This window comes from Sinohyriopsis cumingii, chromosome 1 (genome assembly GCF_028554795.1).
Source record: "Sinohyriopsis cumingii isolate HCF-2022 chromosome 1, ASM2855479v2, whole genome shotgun sequence".
NCBI lineage: Eukaryota > Metazoa > Mollusca > Bivalvia > Unionida > Unionidae > Sinohyriopsis > Sinohyriopsis cumingii.
This window is the reverse complement of record NC_142961.1, coordinates 69708395-69729717: the sequence shown is the minus strand read 5'-3', so window position 1 is coordinate 69729717 and position 21323 is coordinate 69708395. Positions and strand designations below refer to the sequence as shown.

Sequence of the window (21323 nt, the reverse complement as noted above, 5' to 3'; positions counted from 1 at the left end):
CTGCTCGCATATGCTGCCTAGGTGGGAAAAACACCTTTCATTTCCTTGGTATGATATATCCAATAATATGTTAAAAGTGCAGTTAAAACTATATATATATATATATATATATATATATATATATATATATATATATATATATATATATATATATATATATATATATATATATATATATATATATATATATATTTCAAATATATTAAAAGTACTAATGAACTGCGATAAAATGAACAGAAAATAATTTAAGAACAGGTTTAAAGGTGTGACGTGTAATGGCTTATTGACCTACCTTAAAATGGGCCCTTTTTAAGACACCAACAATCTTATTTACCTGGGTAATAAATAAATGAACAAATAAAATGCCAAAGTAGCGAACAAACGGGGTTTAATTGCATTGGGCATTTTCTTTGTTCTAAAGCCAGATATATTTGTGCACAAGCTCTTACACATTGCTGGAATAAAATAAAAACACTATTCTTTACATCATATCTCTTTAGCTTTATGAAAGAATACTACACTTTCACGGATTTTACAATTTTATACATTTGTCATCAACTGCAAAATATAAGAAAAGCGATCAAAACACTAACAAAACTAAACAATTTGACTCCAAGGAGAATCTCACCCACCCACAGAAACAAGCGAGTTATACGATCCGTTAATCATGCAATAACACTATTTTCAAACAGTGCGATATATTTTGTCAGTTAACACAAGTTTTCCGTTTCGGCAGAAGCATATGGTACGTCAGTCAAAGGTGTTGAATGTCCTGTAATGACGACAAGTCTTCCAATTGCAAAGGCAGGTGACATCTAATAAAAAAAATAATATTAATACTACAACTGATAATAATAATAATAACGTATACACAACATTTTTTGAGCAAACATCTAGAGTCCATACAACTAAAACTAAAACTACATACATTTTTTACAATGACAAGACTCGTTTTGTACAGTTCGAATATACTGAAATTTTAAGTCCATCAATTCCGAAGTTATAGGGCTCACAGAACAGATGTAAAAAAAATTACAAGACTACTAAAGAACCATACTTAACATACCAGATAGTGATGGCCTTCGCGGGAGTTTATTTTCACCATATTCGTGAGCAACGAGTCCTCCGCGAAAATAAATCCTTCATGAAAATGTAATAACATTAATATTATAATTCTAAAACCATTGAATGAAGTCAAAATAACAAAAGCGCGATATAAAATCATTTTAAAAATAATGTAAAATCGGAGGCACAAAATGTTTGCAATCCGAACATTAACCCCTGTAGGGTATATTGATATTTTCGTTGTGTGCTTCGTGGTTTGAAGTTTTTAACAGCTTAACTTTTACACGCTTAATCCGAACAATGACAACATAATGGCGCATCATGCGCAAAATAGTACTGATATTCTTTCGTTGCATATCATCTTTACCTGATACAACAGGTTACTGACAAGTATGGCCGCATCCATTAGAGCAACACATTTGACCGCCAGGACAGTCTGCATTAGACGAACACTGTTCTACACATATTCCGACGCCAGATGGTCTGGGGCAAGTCCTTGGACTTGTCACTTAAATTAAAATTAGATCTTTCATTCAAATATTTAACGATGCTAACCAAATTATGCAAGCCTGTACAATATTGCCGCACAAGGAAGATAGAGAAATGGAAGAAAGGAGAAACGCTACAGGAGTTTATTCGAATGTGATTCTACTGAATTATGTCACTCTAAGAAATCGAATGTACTTTAGAAACTACTACTAAATTCACGCTGCTAAACTCAATCTCTGCCCAATTCTACCTTAAGAGTTTGACCATTCTCATATTGCTTATATTGTTACAAATGAAACACATACTTGATGGCAGATCAGCAATGCGTAAGCTTAAACTCTTTACCAAGAATGTTGAAACTTTATAATTTTCCTAATTTTATCCTGAAATTTCAGATACAAAATGAAAAGTCTGCATCATAAAGAGGAATAAAATTTAGCTTAAAAGTAAAATAAAATAAACAAATAGTGTTATTTCATCAACTCGATTAGCGACACACTCAGTATTACTGCTCATCACACTGTGAAAACGTTACAATAAATAAAGAGGTCATATTGGCTAAGAAGGCCGTGATTACTTAGCTCCCGAGCCACTATACTTCTATAAGAAAAGAAAATCAGATAAAAAAAGTAAATGTTCCCACACCTAAACCTTTAGGAGTCTGACACGTGTGCCCGCATCCATTGGAACAACACTTCCGACCGCTAGGACATTCTTCGTCCGAGGAACATAGCTCTACGCACAAGCCGATGCGAGGTGGTTTGGGGCAAATCCCTGGTTTCTTCACTTCAATTAAAAAAGATCTTTCTTTGAATATTTAACGAAGTATTTCAGCAAGAGTCATATAAAAAAATATTGCAATGTGGCACAAAAAAATGAATTTATATTAGATCTGTGGTATAAAAATTAATATAAACTCTCGGCTTTACCAGAAAAATGTAACTTGAGTAATGGCAGCAATATTTTCCAACCGTATGTCTTAAATCTAAGCCAAAACACGATTTTGGCGACAGTATATGCTATCCTACTGGTGACAAAAATCGGTCATACCTTTATAATTTAATCTAGCTCATCTTTTGCTATTCTACCGGTGCCAGAGACATTCACAAATAAAGTTTACTAAACGCATTGCGTAAGCTGAAATAAGTCAGTTAACGAAAAGTGATTGTTGGTAGATCTTAGGTTTTTATAAAATTGATGAATGAAAAATGAGGCTGACACTGGAAGACTTTTTGAAAAACGGAATGGAGTGACAGTAAGCTGAGAAGTTTTTGTGATAACATTAAATCTACTCTTGGAAAATAAGAGATGCAATTTAATCAAGTGCAATTTTACAAAGACCGGTTTCCTACTAGAACAAGTAAAGCATTGTTTTGGAGTTGAATTTGTTTTACATGTTTTTCATATTTCATTGTAATTCTTGTTTTGAAAAACATACCACTCACCCATCCCCCATCCCCCCCCCCAGAAAAGAAGTGTCTCTTTCTCTTGATTTGATTTTTAAAGTATGAATAAGATATTCACGCAAACACACACACACACGTAATTTTACATTCTGTCTCTCTCTCTCTCTCTCTCTCTCTCTCTCTCTCTCAGACAGTCAACATCTCCATATTCAATTCTCTATCTCTTTCACCCTGTCTACCACCTCTTTCCCTCCATATTCGCTCTCTTTCTTTCTTTCTTTCTTTCTCTCTCTCTCAATTTCAAGCTTTGGATCAGAGTGCTGTCAGAAATATGATCACTGCCCAAACCCGATGAAAGTCAAGATCTGCAGAGATTGTCCACGATTGTCAAAAATTGATGAATAATATGAGAAAATACAATCAGGCCTTTGACTCAAAGTCTCTGATCTCCCGCTTATTTCTCGATTTTTATGAACCCTGCATACCACCCTAGTTGAAACTCAGTGTGGTCAAATGTACAAAGAAGTGTACCAAACCTGACACAGATGAAAGGAATTAGATTTTATAGATATCCTCTCTCTCTCTCTGCATGAAAGCCTAGGACTCAAAAGTGGTAGAGGAACAGGGAATGTAGTTCTGTATATAAGAGATGTTACTTCTACTTTTGCATACTCTTCGTATACGGTACACATATGATCAACATACGAGTGGGTGATGGTCAATCCTAATGGCGTGTTGAATAATCGGTATAGTTTAAACATTATATTTCACGTTATCTATGGAGACACAAACATGCCAGAATTTTGTTAACAGTTTGTCTTAACAGAAATTTTTCCAATTAAACGTTTGTGACAGGTTTTAAAGCAGCAAAATGAAAACGGGTACTGGGAGTAAGATATAATTTATTCGAGCACACACACACACACACACACACACACACACATATATATATATATATATATATATATATATATATATATATATATATATATATATATATATATATATATATATATATTAATAATACTAATGAGGACTTTGTATAGCGCCTAATCTTTAGAAGCTCTAAGCGCTTTACAACATTAGACAACACGTATAACATAAAAACCATATATAATGATTTGATTACAAAAAAACAAACACCGTGAAATTATTAAACATAAAAAGACATGCAGAAAATATTTAAGGTAGGAAACATTATTAGGTCTTTAAGCAGCAGAGGGGGCGAATCGGACATTTTGTCCAATCGTTATTTTGCTTAATTATTACTTTCTGCAACTCAACGATCTAGTGTCGTCAGCGCCTGGTAAAAAAAAAACGACGTCGTCGTTGGGGGATCATCCAAACGTCATTTGGTTTAATTAACACCTTCTGCGCGTCGATCCCCAGCGTCGTCAGCGTCCGGTAAACATATCGACGACCGCGTCGATGTCATCGCCCCCTCTGCTGCTATGATCTTACAAACAGAGTGATCACTAACTCCTCCTCTTGCAGATCAATTAGGTTATTTGACTGATCGGTAAGTCTGAAATTAATTCTCGTTAAAAACCGATCATGGCATCGCATATAGACCGGATTAATCGGACTCTCAATGATCAAAAATCCCGGAGGGGCTGTTGGTGAAAACGAATAAAGGATATACCCCTGTTGAGCTTGATTTGATTGCTTGGTATCCACCTGGTAACTTCCTTCGATAGCATCACACACTAGATTAATCGCTATCACTGATGCGATATTTACGTTGTATGGAGCAATATGCCTACCACCATCTCCGTTATCGTGTCTGAGGATAGTTGATGGGGGGGTGTCCGCGGGTGGATTCTCAGGCCATCCTAGTATGGTTCTTATTGAACTGTTATAGATATCAACCATATACCCCGGTGTGCTTATTTCAATTGTCGACGATAACGTCGGTTCATGAACCGTAATAGCGATTTTTGATTCCTTTCCTGTGATCGATTTTATCCTGCGTTGAAATTCTTTATTGATTTGTTCTATTTGGTATGACCCAGTTGGTATTGTAACCTCCTTCCAGTCTGGGGTCCCATCGGGTTTATTCGTCCATGCAAAAACCAGCGAGTTATTAGGTTGTTGTCCGTTAAATGCGTCCGCTCGGATATTAGGCCAACTGTGATATACTCGCAATTTTGCCAGCGCTATTTCCTTCACTGGAACCGGTGATGGGAAGTTCACACTGAATTCGGGTTTCGTTGATGTTATCGATATCATATTTGTTTGTACCGGAGTGGTATTCTCCGCGATCCGCTGAAGTAATTGAGACCCTTCGGGGTTCAGCGACATTATTATTATTCGTTGTCTTTAGTGTCTAATTTTAACAACCAGGTGGTTTCGGCTTCCAGTTGAAAATCCTCGATTTTTGACATCGCGGAGCTATACAACTGGACCATCGTGGAGAATTCAACATCGGATACGAACAAATTATCAATCGATAACGAGATCAACCCGGATAATTTCGAGTATGCGTCGGATACTATTTGATGTTTTACTGTATACTCGTTGAGTTTTTTCTGAAAACACGATGATATCTTCCTAGTGATTGCGTTGGCAACTCCAGCAACTGTTGTCATCGCGGAGATAGCGATTGGAACAGCGATCGGGGTTATCGTGGTCACCGTGGATAAAATAACACCGGCGCCAGCTACTATACCCGATACCGAGTACACGACCGCGTCGATGGCGGTTATTTTTCTGCGGTATTTTTTTATTTTTGCACGGTATTGTTCGGAAAGCGTTTTTAAGTTCGCGGAGAATTCTTTTGCGGTATCGAATCGATATTGATGTGACGTCGGTGATACCTCTGATTCAATTTCCTTGGTGGTCATTTTTATTTTAAAAGAGCTAGTGTTTTTAATTACTTAGATTCGCTGCAAATTCCACATACCATGTAATGTTTGCCCTGGTTAAATTTCCATCAACGGCATAAATTGTAAACTGTTCAGTTGCGTTCTTGTCTATAATTGTTGATATTGTATTGTTAAACCCGGATGAACTCGACGATAATATATTAAACTGCATCATTGAAACCAGTGTCAGTCGATAAATGCCCTTAACAGTTGCGGTGATATTTACTGTATTCTGTGTAGGAGTCCAATCGAATGATCCATGCCGAATTGTGTATACTGTGTTGATGATGTTCTCATGAGGGTTTTTTATTTTTTCGAGTTGCTCTGTTATTCTCGGTAGTTTTTCTTTAATCGCTTCAACATCAGTTATAACTATTCCTACTCCCCGCCAACTCGCGTCTATATTATTCTTGTTCGCTGCAACATTAGTTTTGATTGTTTCTATTTCCCGTGTATTCTCGGTTATACTTTTTTTGTTCGCTGCAACATCAAGTTTGATTGTTCCTATTTCATATGTATGCACGTCTATGCCTTTTTTGTTCGCTGCAACATCAGTTTTGATTATTCCTATTCCCCGCCAATACGCGTCTACATTTTTTTTGTTCGCTTCAACATCAGTTTTGATTGTTCCTATTTCCTGTGTATGCGCGTCCACACTCTTTTTGCTCGCTTCAATATCAGTTTTGATTGTTCCTATTTCTTGTGTATGCGTGTCCATATTATTTATGATCGTTGTAACATCAGTTTTGATTGTTTCTATTTTCCGTCCATGCGAGTCTACATTATTTATGATCGTTGCAACATTAGCGCCGATTATTTCTATTTCCCGTTCATGCGCGTCTACACTCCTTTTGTTTGTTGCAACATCAGTTTTGATTGTTTTTATTTCCTGTCCATACGCAGTGATATCATTTATAGTTATTGTAATCTCATCCGGCTTGGTATTTTTTTTACCAAAGAATTTATCAAAGTTGTCATCGATCCTGTTAACATTTTTTCGCAACGGGGGTAAATTGGCCGACATCTCCATAAGATCCGAAATAGCATTTTTTATTATTACAAGATTTGGTTCGTCTGCCGTCGGGGGTCCCCGAAAAAAACTATTGACAATGTCTCGCATTTCGCTGACGTGCGTTATCATCGACCTGAACTGTTCTCCATGAAAGTTAAATTCACCACGTAAACCCTTTAACGAATTTGACATGGTTATATAATTGTCGCCAAGTGTACTTATTTTTCCATTTATTGTCAAGATGGATTCACCCGGTTTGAGTCGTCCGTCGCCGGTATACAACGCGATAGTGTCCTCGGCGGCATCACGCTGTCGTATTAAAACGTCATTCAGCGACACATTACTGGATTTCAATTTACCCTGGCGGTCTTGAAATACAACTATTTCATCTGGGTCAACACTGGTTAAGTTCAACGTATCAGCGATTTCATCCTCAATTAGTTTTTTTATGTCATCGGTGGCGGGCGTTTCCGTGGGCTTTTTCAGCGCCGAAACCGGTCGTCCCCAAATATCAATCATCGTTATTGTAGAAAAAAACGGCGTTTCTAATTAACCCGCCGGGCTTCTACGACCCCACTAGTGTATTCGTTTACAACCACATGAGGTGGTTTCCGCGATGATGAAATCGCTGCGAGTACGTTCAATACCTCGCGGCCACATATCGGTGGGTCACTTAATTGCTGTGTTGGCAGCGTGGAATAAAAAACCCGGGCTGAACACGCCCGGGCTGAACACGCCCGGACATACCGCATGAACTCTTTCGGCGGAGCTAACCCGTATGAATCAAAATAGACGATCGCACGCGGATCAATCGCGTATGCAACCCAATGAGTTCCCGCTCCGGAGGACCCATCGAGGTTAATTATACCGGTTTCAATATTCCTTGGTGCCGCCGGTAATTGATCCCTCATAAAAACACCTCTGAAGTTTTTTATCGCTAGCGCGTTTGCGGCGTCTATTAAATCAAAATTAGACATTGGAGTTAATAAACGGTTCCCGGTAGTCTTAGACCCTTTCCCGAGTACCATGAATACGGGGTTCCCGGTAGTCTTAGACCCTTTCCGGCCACGGGTCGTTTTTTTTTGTAGCCTTTCCCGGTTGCCTTCTTCAATGCCATCCCCGCCGCGGTACCAACGGCTCCTAACGCCGCCGCCTTAGCCACTGCTGGTGCGGCCGCGGCAATCAACGCTGGAATCGCAGCTAACAGCGGAAATATCCCACCGGTCTTTTCCATGTTTTTAATTGCTGCGGCTGAAAAATCTATTTGAACACCCTTTTTATTCTTCATCGCATCATTGAAATGTTTTATTTGACGCGCCGTCAACGATATCTTATGATTACCACCTGCCATCTGTGACGGCTTCAGCGTTATTGTGGTTCCGCATTGTTTAGCCGACTTTGATCGTAATTTCTTGACTTGACCATCAGTCAACTCTACACTGACGACACTATACGACATTTTATTGTAAACGCGTTTTGTGCTTTCAATTACATGTTTTCCACTGGCGCATCAACGATTCTCATTCGTCCACCAACGCCTTCTAGCAGCATTGATTTATCGCTGAGAATGACAGCGACCGCTCTGTAATTAACACCAGCTGGGGCTATACGAGCTCGGAAGTGTATATCAACGACGGATTGTCTCGTTAAATCAAGATGTTCCAGCGAAAAATAATAAATCGGATACAGTTTTTTAAAATCAAGTTGTGATATTTGCAAACCAGTGTCGACGTTTTGATCACGACCCATATACGACAGCAATCGATGATATACACGTGCGATATGGTTGTCGCCGTAATTAAGCTGTATATCCTCGGATGGTTCCTGTTGTCCGTTTATTCTCAGCGAAACATCCCTGACTCCTAATTGATCAAATATCATATGGCTGTGTTCTTGACTGCCCAATCGTTCCCTATTCTGTAGCGCTATGAATATATGACGCGGGGCTGAAACACCCTGTTTTGATGCTAGGTGCCATGTAAACGTATCGGCGACGTTATCTTCTTTAGCATCAGTTGTTACCGCTAGCCAACTCAACAACGATTTCCCTCCCTGTTCCATAAATGCTAACAATCGTGCCTCCGTGGTAACTGATGGAGTCAGCACCGGCATCCACAATGCCATTTTAGTTAAAACAACCTTACCGGCAGCGACGCCAACAGCATGCCATATTGCATTGTTATCATCGCCCCTTCGCGTCAGCGCGATTGTATGCTTGGCCCCATAGATAACCTTCCTAACATTTCTGCAGAATCCAAATATGTGATGGAGTGGAATCGCGCATGAAAACTGTCGGCGTGGTCTTTTTAGCATCAACATTCGTGCTGCGAATCCCATATTGTAATTATCGTTAAGACTTTTTATAACAGTGAAATTAGCGCCTGGTTTTGTTCTGCGATCTGGATTGGTTGCTTCATCCTGGTCAATTGTGGTATTTTCTTTTATTAGCACGTTGATGTACTGAAAATGATCAGCGTTATTAGTGGTGTCCTTTGCGAACATTATAGATGGGCCCGCCGATCTTGTATAATCATCCGAGTATCTCGCCAACCCAATTATCGTCGTTGCAACATCAACCTCGCGTTCTATTGATTCAATTTCTCGCCCGTCAATAAGATATCTGGCGCTCTCAAATAACGCCATGATACCGTTGTTGACGAAACCAACTCGAACATGATCGTCATCTGCGTATGGTGCATTATCGGCGGCATTTGTCACAAGTTCTCCCTCAATTTCGATAAACGCTTCACACGGCAGAAAGTATTTACTGGTATCTTGGACTTGAAGTTCAATTCGCGATCGTAGGTCAGGTTGCGCTGCATAATAAGAATAATATTGATAATCACGGACAGAATCATCCCTGCGCACTGGGGCGTCCATATCAAACGCGGGATCAGCGGTTCGCGTAAACATTTTATTATTTATCATGTTGATGTTTTCAATTGCGATTTTTTCGTCGTAAATTCTTTGAATTCTGTTTAAGACCACTCTCCCGCTATTGCGTTCATGGGCGCGTTGGTGGATGACTGAGCCGCCAACGACTCTAGTTTTTCTTCCACGGCGTTATTTATTACTTTACTGACATTTGCAGGCATCACTGTCGTTGATGGCATCACCGGTGGTTTCTGTTTTTTTCTCCTCACCAACGACATTAGTTTGCCCCGCGCGGCTGAAAGCGCCTTTCCGGCAACATCTCCAATAGCGCTGATTCCCTTATCACGAATAACATCAATAGCCTTCATTCCTAATTGTTTGGCTAACGGCGCTACTTTTGGAGCCATTCTTGTAAATAACCCCGCAATGGTGCTACCGAGACCATCTCCATAGTACGCGCGGTAAACAGGCAATCGCGAGTTTACCACGTAGACGAGTACTGGTTTATCATGGTTGTAGTGTATGATCATCCTTATTAAAAACACCAGTTTTCCAATTAATCATCCACGAGTTCGTCTATGAGCGTTCGATATGCATTAATGTCTATGATACCGCCTGCAAATAACCGCTTGCAAATATCAGCAGCCTCATTGATTATTTCCGTAGAGTTATTTCCGGCTCGTTTTCCTCCAATTAATACCTCTAGCCGTGATATATCACTGAGAACACTATTAGGGCAGGTAACACTAGCGTTTTCAACTAGACCACTACCACTTGGATACCCCTCTCCGCTTGTTTTTTTAGAACCAGCTTTTTTTTGACGTTTTTCTCGGACTTCTTTTTTTTGCTGTTGTAGTATTTCTTGTTGTTGTCGTATATCATAATCATCAATTCCTTTTTTAAATTCTTTATATCCCAATTCTTTTGTATCCAAGCGATCAATCTCTTTATTCGTTTTATACAACCAATTAACCCAGTCATCTCGTTTTATATTACTGTTTTTATACTCGTCTTTTAAAAAGTTTTTTCTTGAATGATAGCTTTGAGCGGCAAAATTACCAAAAACCCTATACTCGTCGGATTTCAGTAATTGAGGTCGTTTTATTTGTGCTATAGCCTCTTCAGTGAGTTTATCTATAAAGGGGACTCCTTTTTGAGTGGAAATTTTTTGAAGTTCACCAACATCACCCTGTTCAGAATCATCAATATCAGCTAATCGTTCATACTCTCGTTGGGTTTTTATATCACTGGAAAGTTGTTTTATCCGTTGCTGTGTTTGTTCTGTCTCTGCTGCTATCTTTTCAAGTACAGGAAGAAGAGGCGCCTCTTTCCGTTCGCCCTCCTTAGGAATATCCCCATATATTGCTCGTTCTGTTGCAGCTGTAACATCCTTAGTCGCTTTAGTTACCGGGGCAAAGAGTTGTTCGCTTCCAACAGTAAAATCGGTTTGCATTTGTTGTCGCGTTTGAAGTTTCTCTCTCACCCTGTCTCGTAACGGTATAAACTTTCTAAGCGCTGCTAGTCGCTCTCTGGCTAGCCGAGTAGTAAGTGATTCACCTACCATTATTGCAAATTACTCCGCAAATTTCTAATTTTCCGCCGAGTGTACCATCGGGAGCTCCACGGAGTTTTCGTCTATAATCCTTCTAATGTTTTTGATCTTACTAGAAATCTCCCGGCGTCGTTCATAAACACGTCCGAGTTTTTTTCGTATTATTTCAACGGCAGTAAATAGTCCAATGAATGCATTTGCGTCATTGTGGTACAGGTTCTCATTAATCGTATGTTGTAATCGTTTTATAAAAAAATACTCGCGGGCCAGGGTAAAACGCCCCCGTTTCGACTGTTCGTTAATAATCTCATAATCGGATAATATTTTTTCACTGTCAGATAATTCAATTCCTTGATTTTTTAATTTTGAAATCTCAGTTAATATATTATTGATGTCTTCGATATTCATTATTCTTATAAAACATCTTATTTCTAATATCAAAAATTTTAATAAAATTATTGGGGTCATTTTTGACCCCGTTTTTTGTATGGACAGTACAATGCCGTAGATCTCCACTCGAGTGTTGTGGCAGATTACAGGCATACATGGACAGTACAATGCCGTAGATCTCCACTCGAGTGTTGTGGCAGATTACAGGCATACATGGACAGTACAATGCCGTAGATCTCCACTCGAGTGTTGTGGCAGATTACAGGCATATACATATACTTAATTAAGGACATTCACATCTTGGAACCCCAAAGCATACATCTCCAGGAGGGAGGCCTAGGGTGACAAACGTCATCGTAGACCGCCCAGAAGATATGCTTGGGGGACATCACTACATGTACTTAATTAAGGATGAATATATTTACAATGAAATGATTGATGGATGATGGGACGGCACAAGACAGCACAAACATAAAACGGCGGGGCGGAACTCTACGGCCAATTCAACCAATCAAAAGCAACCCAATTAAATTAACCCGGTTGCATGATTGTGAACAAAAGACAACCACACGCCCGGGTCAAGAGCGTGGGTTAGTTTTGATTAGTTGAATTGGCTTTCGAAAGCCCCAGGCTTATAACGAGTCATCTTATATATAAAGTGACTAATACAGCGGCGTCAGTCACAAGGTGTGTGTTAATTTGAATTCCCTTGAATCGTTTGAATCCTTATTAATGGTGTTTCACGGCATTTAAATGAAACCAAATACTCAAATAAAACATTAAAAAAAAGAATACAGCTGTTAGATAATAGCGTGTATTTCATTAGTTTTCATCGTAAAATGATTAATTAATCGCAACATTAATTGGACTTCAAGGGACGCAACATTAATTAGACTTCAAGGGACGTAACTCTTGTCATGCGACGCTATCACAAAACGAGTTATCTCCCTTTGATGTTATATATGAAAATCGAATTCTATGACCCGTCTTTTTTGAGATCGCTGTTTGATATATTCGTTCTGCAACAAATTGTATTGAGGCGATACAAATGTCAAAATATTTTCCTGCCTCATTCATCGACTGAAATATTTTTTCCTCGTGAGTTGTTGTATCAAATGACTTTACGGGTTTTGCTTTCTTTGAGTATTTACCAGTTTGGCCTTTTTTACTATTTTCACTCTGAGAGATGGCTTGCAGATTACACAGTCTATTATTTTGATAATTAGAATCAATGTGATCAATAACGAGACTATCTTTGATCAATCCGTGGAAACATTCATAGATGATTCTGTGACAGAGATATTTTTTCCCTCCAGCAGTAAACATTAAATACCCGTGATTGTTTTTCCATCCAACCGGCTTCTTCAGTCTGCGGTTTCTAACAATACCGTCGCGAGATGCCTCGTAATTGACGAGCAGGAGGTGCGGCTGAAATTCTTGGTCCATTTGTATAATAATACTACTTGTCTAATTTATTATTTGGTTTAATTATGAATCTTTCAACGTAGTCTTGGGGGGTTTTGATGACGAAGTCGGCGGTGGGGTCAATGACGGCGTTTTTAATTCGCTTGTCATAATAGCGTTTTAGTTCCCTGTATCGCTTTCCGCCACAATTGATACACAACTGCGATTTTCCTCTTACACCGACGTGGCAAACCAAGCACGGGAGGGGGCCAAGAGAACCATTACGAACGCTTTGTAAATGATACCCGCAGAATTCACCTCTACATGATTTATTGCACGGGGTTGTCGACCCAATCATCAACCATTTGCAGTGATTCATTATACTATATTCTTTCATTTAAATACTTGTTTTAATTATATGGATGAGTTTGAGAGATTGGCAGCAATTAAGCCCTGGAAAAATATTAAGTTTAATCTCGATAGAGTCCTCAAGGACACACCAAAAGCGTTAATAAACGATAGAACCCTGTTGAATAAAATACGCGATTGTATCAATGAATTCAAGCGTGATGGTGCATCTCATAGTTGGTCAACATTTCGAATTGATGGTGTTGTTGATGCTACAATGAACGACAACCGCGCAGCAACGATAATATCACAACTTGACGGTAAAAGGTATTTCTTCAGAGTAAAATTCATTGTCCGGGTGGAATCAGGCGATTGGATCATGCGTGATAAATTTGAACCAGTTCTCAGCGACAAGAAAACAGTCACTGTCAGCCGCGACTCCAAGCCGGGGTTGTTAACCGGAATTGACAGACCATACTATGAACGAGCGTATCCTGAAACAGCAGTTGTTTATGGAATATACCCGTTAAATAAGAAACCTGATATCGGAAAACTGAAACCGATGAAACAGTCAACGGGGATAAATTGTGTAGCAGAACGAATAATAGAGCATTTTACAAATGCATGTCGAGGAAACAAATTGACTGATTTACGACGTAGCAAAATCAACCAGTGGGAACTAACCGTAAAAGAGCGTGGAGCAACCATCAGCGACATAGCGAGATTAGAAACGTCGTTGAGATTTCCAATAACCGTTACAACGATAACCGGTGAAGTATTATACGAATCGAAGTATAAATCGAAGGGAACCCCAATCAAAATTATTGATCATAACGAACACGCATGGACGCCCGCGATCACAATATTTCCACGAGATAGAACAGTAAAGTATATACCCGAAGAATTCCTGGGAGAACAATTCTCCAAGGACGGTTTTCTCGCGGAGAGGAAACTTTTTGATGCTATCGCTTATTTGTGTAAAAACGACCCTGTATCAGTGTGGTTACTTCGCAGCGCTGAAAACGATGCGGATACCTTTGATCAGTTTGTAAGACCAAACGGCGAATTATATCGCACTGAAGCATTTCACAACAGGATGAAAAAAACCGCCATGGAATTTGAAGAGCATGATGAACAACTGCTAACAAATTGTTTTACGATTCCATCGGTTGTAGCTCATGTTGCAGCAAGGAAAAATGCGTGGAGACCAACGCGCAAGGAATTTCTGCCGGATGTACAATCCAGTTGTTTGGAATACTATCACGGTGGACTATGGAACACTGAATACAACCGCGACGCTATGATCTCGGTTGATATGGTTGCCTGTTATCCAGCGAGTTTTCTCGGGTATGGATCCGCCGCTGAGTACTTTAGACGATTTGGACACCCCAGTCATGAAATGACTCGTGTTGCTATTAATGGACCACTGCCTGATTTTGATTTAACCGGATTCGCTCGCATAGTATCATTTGAATTCGCGGCAGGACTCCATCGCTGTTGCTATATTTGGATCGGTAGACACATGGCTGAAAAGAAGTGGCTGCCAATACCGCTGCTACGGTATATGATTGATTGTAGCATGCTAGTTTCGTTGATTGTCAGTGACGCGATTATATCATACCGGGCACAGACTGAAGTCTGGTTACCAGAACCGGAGCGTCTAGATAGCATAATTGACGAGTCCAGAAAAAACATTGATGCCGACGAGGAATATATCATCGAATGGTCCAGGAGGATATTCAACCAACGAAACCACGAGGCAAAAGATCTCGGTAGAAGAATAATTGGTAAGTTTACACAAGGTGGAAAAAACTGCGATTACAAACGATATTGCTCACGGCTGATTATAGATGACGCAGAATATGATTTCGTAATCAAGGACGCAGTGGCGAAAAATAGATACGTGAACTGCAAAACAGCTTTCTTGTCCAATGGAACAAGGTTGGGTACAGTTGTTACCTACAGCGATGGAGACAGCCCGGCATACCCGCATTTGAGGGCGTCTATGCTGGGTTATGCCGCTATTAATTTATTCTCGATGATAAATAGATTTCCTGACACCGCGGTTAGAGTAGCCGTTGATTCATTTTATATTGACGTAGCGTATAAGGGAAACGTAGCCGAGTTTACTAGTCCGGACGAGAGTTGGGGTACATGGAGAATTAAAAATGAAATACGACGCGATTATTCCCCGTCAGCAGATGTCACCGTTGAGAACAAATACTTACGCGGTGATAAATTGTCAGAATGGTCTAATGCACCATCGTGTTCTGATCCAATTTGTAGACACAAGACGGTTTATTTAAGCGGCTGTGGCGGGTCAGGAAAGACGACTCGGGCAATTGAATTATTTCGAACGCGGGCAAGTATAATCGTGCTTACACCGACTCATAGACTAGCGCGAGAGATAAAACAACGAAATGTTGACGCCGTTACTTATCACAGCTTTTTTCGATACAGCGGCGGTGAGTGGACTCCTGATCGAATGGGTGAAAAATTTATTCCCGACATTATCATCTGGGATGAGATATGTACTGTTTCGTTAGATACTTTACAAATGTTTCTTGAGTGGTTGCTGCGCGCGAATACAGCGGTAATCATGTGTGGGGACCATGGTCAACCACCACCATTTGTCGGCGAGGGTCCACATGATTGGTTGAGCGGGTTCGTGGACTATTATGAAGAAACCGATACTGATTACCGAGCACTTGATGAACAACTGCGAGAGGTTAAAAAACTAATCAGATTACAGCCGGATAGAGTTCAGTGTGAAATAATCCGCGAGGTGATTCCGGAAACGCCGTTGAATGAATTCTGGGAAACATGGAGACCAAACGATTTGATTGTAGCGAGTAGAAAGATAGTCAGAGACACACTTCAGCGGAAGTTGTTTACGTTGCATAAGGAAAAGTTTCCAACGCGTCCAGTGCCGTTATGTTATAGACCCGCGGACACACGGCGGCAGAACATTGAAGTTGAAATTCCAGCCCCGACAGCGTCGGGGACAAAAAAACAAATTCTCGTGCTGAATGATATTGTGCTCGTTGATATCAGCGTCGTCGAGGACGCGCTACGTGCTGATAAATCCCCGTGGACGCTAGGATACGCAACAACAATACATTCCTCGCAGGGACTAACCATCACGGACACAATTGTTTGGATAGTTGATAATCGCATCGAATGGTCGAATCTAGTCTATCTTGCAGTGTCCAGAGTACGGAGGATAAATCAGCTTCGAAGAATTGTTATTGACGGAGCCGGTGACGGAGTCACTGACGGAGTCACCGACAAAGTCACCATCGATGCAAGCGTCATTGATAGAAAACTCTCGGGTTACCGCCAACAGGATAAAAAAAAACAGCGGCGTTTTGATATTGATGCCGAATTAATAATCTCGCTACGACAACAACAGAATAATCACTGCGCGAGTTGCAATTGTATAATGAGTTGGCGTTATTCGGATAAAGACACTCGCCAATTTACCGTGGATAGGATCGATAACAGTCTCGGTCATGTCAAAAACAATGTGAGGTTGACCTGTCTTGAGTGCAATAGACGCAACGGCGCTAGTTAAGACCACGTGGGGGCAATTGAGTATCGTTAGGTATCACTTGTAGTTGCTCGCGTGTAAATCCGCGCTGAGGAGCAGTTGAATCCAGTCTATAGATCGGTGGTCTACCAGTTGATCGTGTTATCGTTGATATGTTATGTGTGGTAACACTCCAAATAGGATCGGTAGCCCTTTTTTTACCGCCTTCAAGCTCTCCTGGTTCATATAGATATCTAACAGTGACATCGCCAAGAATCGGCTTAGAAACGCTATTTATTTTTAATTTTCCGGGTATATACTCGTATTTAATCGCGTCGCTGGGCTTCATGTTGATTACTCGGGTAATCTCGTTATTTAACGCTGCAATTACACCTGGCAACCTTTTAACCCATTCACGAGATCGTTTTTCTTGGATGAATTCCTTCGCGTATTGATATCCAAATAACCGTTCAGCGAGAGTCCGATTGAATCGTTCAACAATTGCCTGATCACGATGTAGCGCAGTATGACCTCGTCGTATCGCGACGCTATGATGTTTCAGCGTTGATAAAACAGCGCCGCGAAATTCACTACCAGGATCAACTTGTAATAGATTTGGCCAGCGCAGAGGACCTCTTCGATAAATCCGCTCAAACGCATCGGCTACTTCAGTTGCTGACTTTGTTTTCAACGGTTCCGCTTGTTTGTATCGACTCGCAACATCAACTACGGTTAGCGCGTATTTGTAACCGTTGTCATGCGGCAAAAATAGTATATCAGCCTGATGAACTTCATTAGGTACGCTGACATCAAAGCGCGAGAAGTTGATTTGTTTAGGCGGTGGTAGATAGATTTGCCATATAGCCTGTTTGGATAACCAATTAGCCGCAGTGGTCTTTGTTACCTTTGCAGCGCTTGCAAGCTTACCAATTGCGGCCTTCCCCTTCCAGTATCCTCTCGGAGAATAATAGATGGATTCCATGTTGTTATTATAAACGCTATCGTTTTCAATTACCAGCGCCAGAAGCTCCGCTTCCAATCATTAATTTACCTTTCATAGCCGATTTTACCAACCATGAGGCCAATTTTTCTTTGACGGATTTATCAGGAATAGCATTTAATGCGTGAATTAATTTTACATCCGCGATATGACGCTGTTGCAGATCGCTACTTTTGTAAGCAACATCATGAGCATGACACGCCTTATCGATAGCGTTTATTGGATACTCACCGGGTTTGGGCTGATTTTGATCATCGAGTCTGATATCTAATCGCGTTCCGGGGCCACAGTAGTTATATCCTGGGAGGTGTTTTTCTCCTGAATACTTTGCCCACGGTGTTCCGGGGAGTTTTGCCAATTTGGCTGCGATGTCACCTCCTCGCTTTTTTTTAAAACATCTCCGGGTCTAATAGAAATAAATCTAAATTTCTTTGTACCGCATTGTACACACTTGCCAGTAAGGGCCGATCTGTTATTTCTTGTTGTAGCGGTTGTCATATCATTTGTGCCAGTACGTACTCTACACTTCACACAATATAGATCCATAATTTATGTATAGAGATATGAATATAATTGATTTTTCGGCGACTAAAACAAGAGAACCAGTTAAGCATGTTGCAGCGTTACCAAACTCGATCCGGATGATTATCATCGGACCATCTGGATCCGGCAAGACGCAATTCTTACTCAATTTAATAATGAGATGGATGAAGTGGGATAAGTTGTATTTGGTTGCTCCTAGCGTAGATGATCAACGATGCTACGAGGTGTTGAAAGATTTCAACGAGAATGCATCAGCGATCGCTAAAAAAAATGTTATTGAGTTTATTACGGATATCAATGATGCACCGGGTATTGATGATATTGATGGCGACGTTAACAATCTAGTCGTGTACGATGATGTTATGTTAGACAATCAAAAAAACCCAGCTAGGATATTTTCCAGAGGCAGGCATAAAAACACTGACGTGATATATGTCACTCAACGATACACTCAGATTCCAAAAGTAATTAGAGACAACTGTAATATTCTTGCTGTGTTCAACGGCGTTGATACACACACGCTACGAAATATTTGGCAGACATGGTGCGGCGGTGACATGGACTTTAATGTTTTTCGAAACTTTTTTAGTCATGCTCAGTCGACCCCACATGGATTTGTAACGATAAATTTACATGATCCTCGGACACGATATCGTATCGGACTTGACCAAATATTCGGTTAGTTGTAAATAATTTTCATTGTAAATAACTACTTAGCAGCAGGGGGGGGCGATGACATCGACGCGGTCGTCGATATGTTTACCGGACGCTGACGACGCTGGGGATCGACGCGCAGAAGGTGTTAATTAAACCAAATGACGTTTGGATGATCCCCCAACGACGACGTCGTTTTTTTTTTACCAGGCGCTGACGACACTAGATCGTTGAGTTGCAGAAAGTAATAATTAAGCAAAATAACGATTGGACAAAATGTCCGATTCGCCCCCTCTGCTGCTCTTTAAGTTTCTTCTTTCAGTCGAAATGGGTGAGTTTTAAGAGTACTCTTGAATGGGATGACTGTGTCTTTATGTCTAAGTCCAGTTGACGATTCATTCCACGTTGCTGGGCCCTGGTATGCAAAAGAACGTTGTCCATATGACTTCGTGTTCATAGTGGGAATAATGAGTGAACGATTGTCAGAAGAGGAGCTTAAGTATCTTGCTGGTGTGTACACATGGGTGAGGTCAGATAGGTATGTTGGACTGGAGTCCGTCAGTTAAACATAGCACATAGAACAAAGTTTTTTTTTGATTCTGGATCGAATGGATAGCCAGTGTAGGGCACAGAGCAGCGGGGAGGTGTGCTCTGATCGTGGTACTTTAAGGATGATCACATCAGCTGTGTTTTGAACTTTTTAAAGTTTCTGAAGTAGATATTGAGATGAACCAGACAGAACTGAATTGCAATAGTCCAGTCTTGAAAGTACTAATGAACATACAAGTGTTTTAGTGGCATCAACTGAAAGATATTTGCGAATGGAGCTGATGCGTCTCAGCTCAAGATATGCAGCCTTGTATATGTTCATGACATTTTGGTGCAGTGTGAGAGTACTGTCCAGAGTAACAAAAGGTTTCGTACTGATTGTGTGATTTTAATGTTGGTGTTGCTGATATTGTTTGTTTGAGGTAAAGGGTGTGAATGAGAAAGTCTTTGTGTTGTGATCAGAATGGCCTCAGTTTTATCATCGTTCATCTGCAGCTTGTTACATGTCATCCGAAATGTCACATCATAAATGCACATCTCTACACATTGGATAGGAGCATCAACTTCATTGGGTGGCTAGATTTGTATATTTGGGTATCGTCAGAGTACAATTGGTGAGACACTGGATGATGATCTATGACACTTGAGAGCGGCTGAGTGTATATAATGACGAGAACAGGTCCAATAACAGACCCCTTTGGAACACCACAGCATAGATCAACTTGGCTGGAGTGTATTCCATTTGCAGACACAATTTGTGTCCTGTTAACCAAGTAGGACTGTATCACAAATGCTAAATACATGCTGGAGACGATGAAGTAATATATAATGGTCTATTGTGACCATTGCTGAAGGCAAATCAAGGAGGGTGAGGAATGTAATCTTTCCGCTATTAAAAGCAGAGAGAATATCATAACTATTTTTAGAAGTGTCGTTTCAGTACTGTTGCAAGAACAATATGCAGATTGTACATTGCTAAAAAGACTGTTAGAATTCAGATGAGATACAAATTGGGATAGAACAACTTTTTCTAAGATTTTTTATATGAATGGGAGATTAGAAACTGGGCGGTAGTACTTTAAATCGTTATGGTCGAGTGCTGGTTTCTTCAACAGAGGCTTTATAATGGCAGTTTTGAAAAATGATGGGGATTCCCCGAATGAGAGAGAGGTATTAATAACATCAGTTAGTGAAGGCAATACTGGATTTAAGCACTCAAGCAGCAGTGATGTTGAAATTGGATCAACTTCATATGACTATGGTGTTCTCTTCATCACGATTGTAGGAACTAAATCCATAGAGACAAGTTCAAATGTTGCTAATGGTTGCCGCTGAAATTATGTATCCCAACTGTATGGAGACGACTTGTCAATTGAAATTGTCAAGCATATCTCTAATGGTTTGTACTTTCTCACGGAAGAAATTTGAAAACAGGTCCGGAAGATCTACTGGAGAGAAGGTAGTTGGAAGTGGTATACATTTGTTCCTTGACATTAGCTTGTTAGTAGTAATCTCGAAGGGCCCTTTGCAGCTGAAACTTTCCATGATCTTAGCACTGTAGTGGGCTGATTTCGCTGCATGGACTATATTTGTGACATTCTTCTTAGCGGCTTCATAGATTTGCTTATGAATAGCAAGTCTGGT

The 21323-nt window shown here is 40.2% G+C and overlaps 1 protein-coding gene across 3 annotated transcripts in view; it reads right to left on the bottom strand.

Annotated features, from left to right (window-relative positions):
• Window positions 1–371: 371 nt before the first annotated feature.
• Window positions 372–21323, bottom strand: part of LOC149807078 (uncharacterized) — a 43511-nt gene continuing 22559 nt past the window's right edge. For all 3 annotated transcript variants that reach the window (XM_089961579.1, XM_089961570.1, XM_089961588.1), the window contains 3 exons: window positions 2200–2340; window positions 1433–1573; window positions 372–815 (listed from right to left, as the gene is read on the bottom strand). In XM_089961579.1, the coding sequence (XP_089817705.1) occupies window positions 1446–1573; window positions 2200–2340 (269 nt within the window). In that variant the 3' untranslated portion in view covers window positions 372–815; window positions 1433–1445. The remainder of the gene's footprint in view (window positions 816–1432; window positions 1574–2199; window positions 2341–21323) is intronic.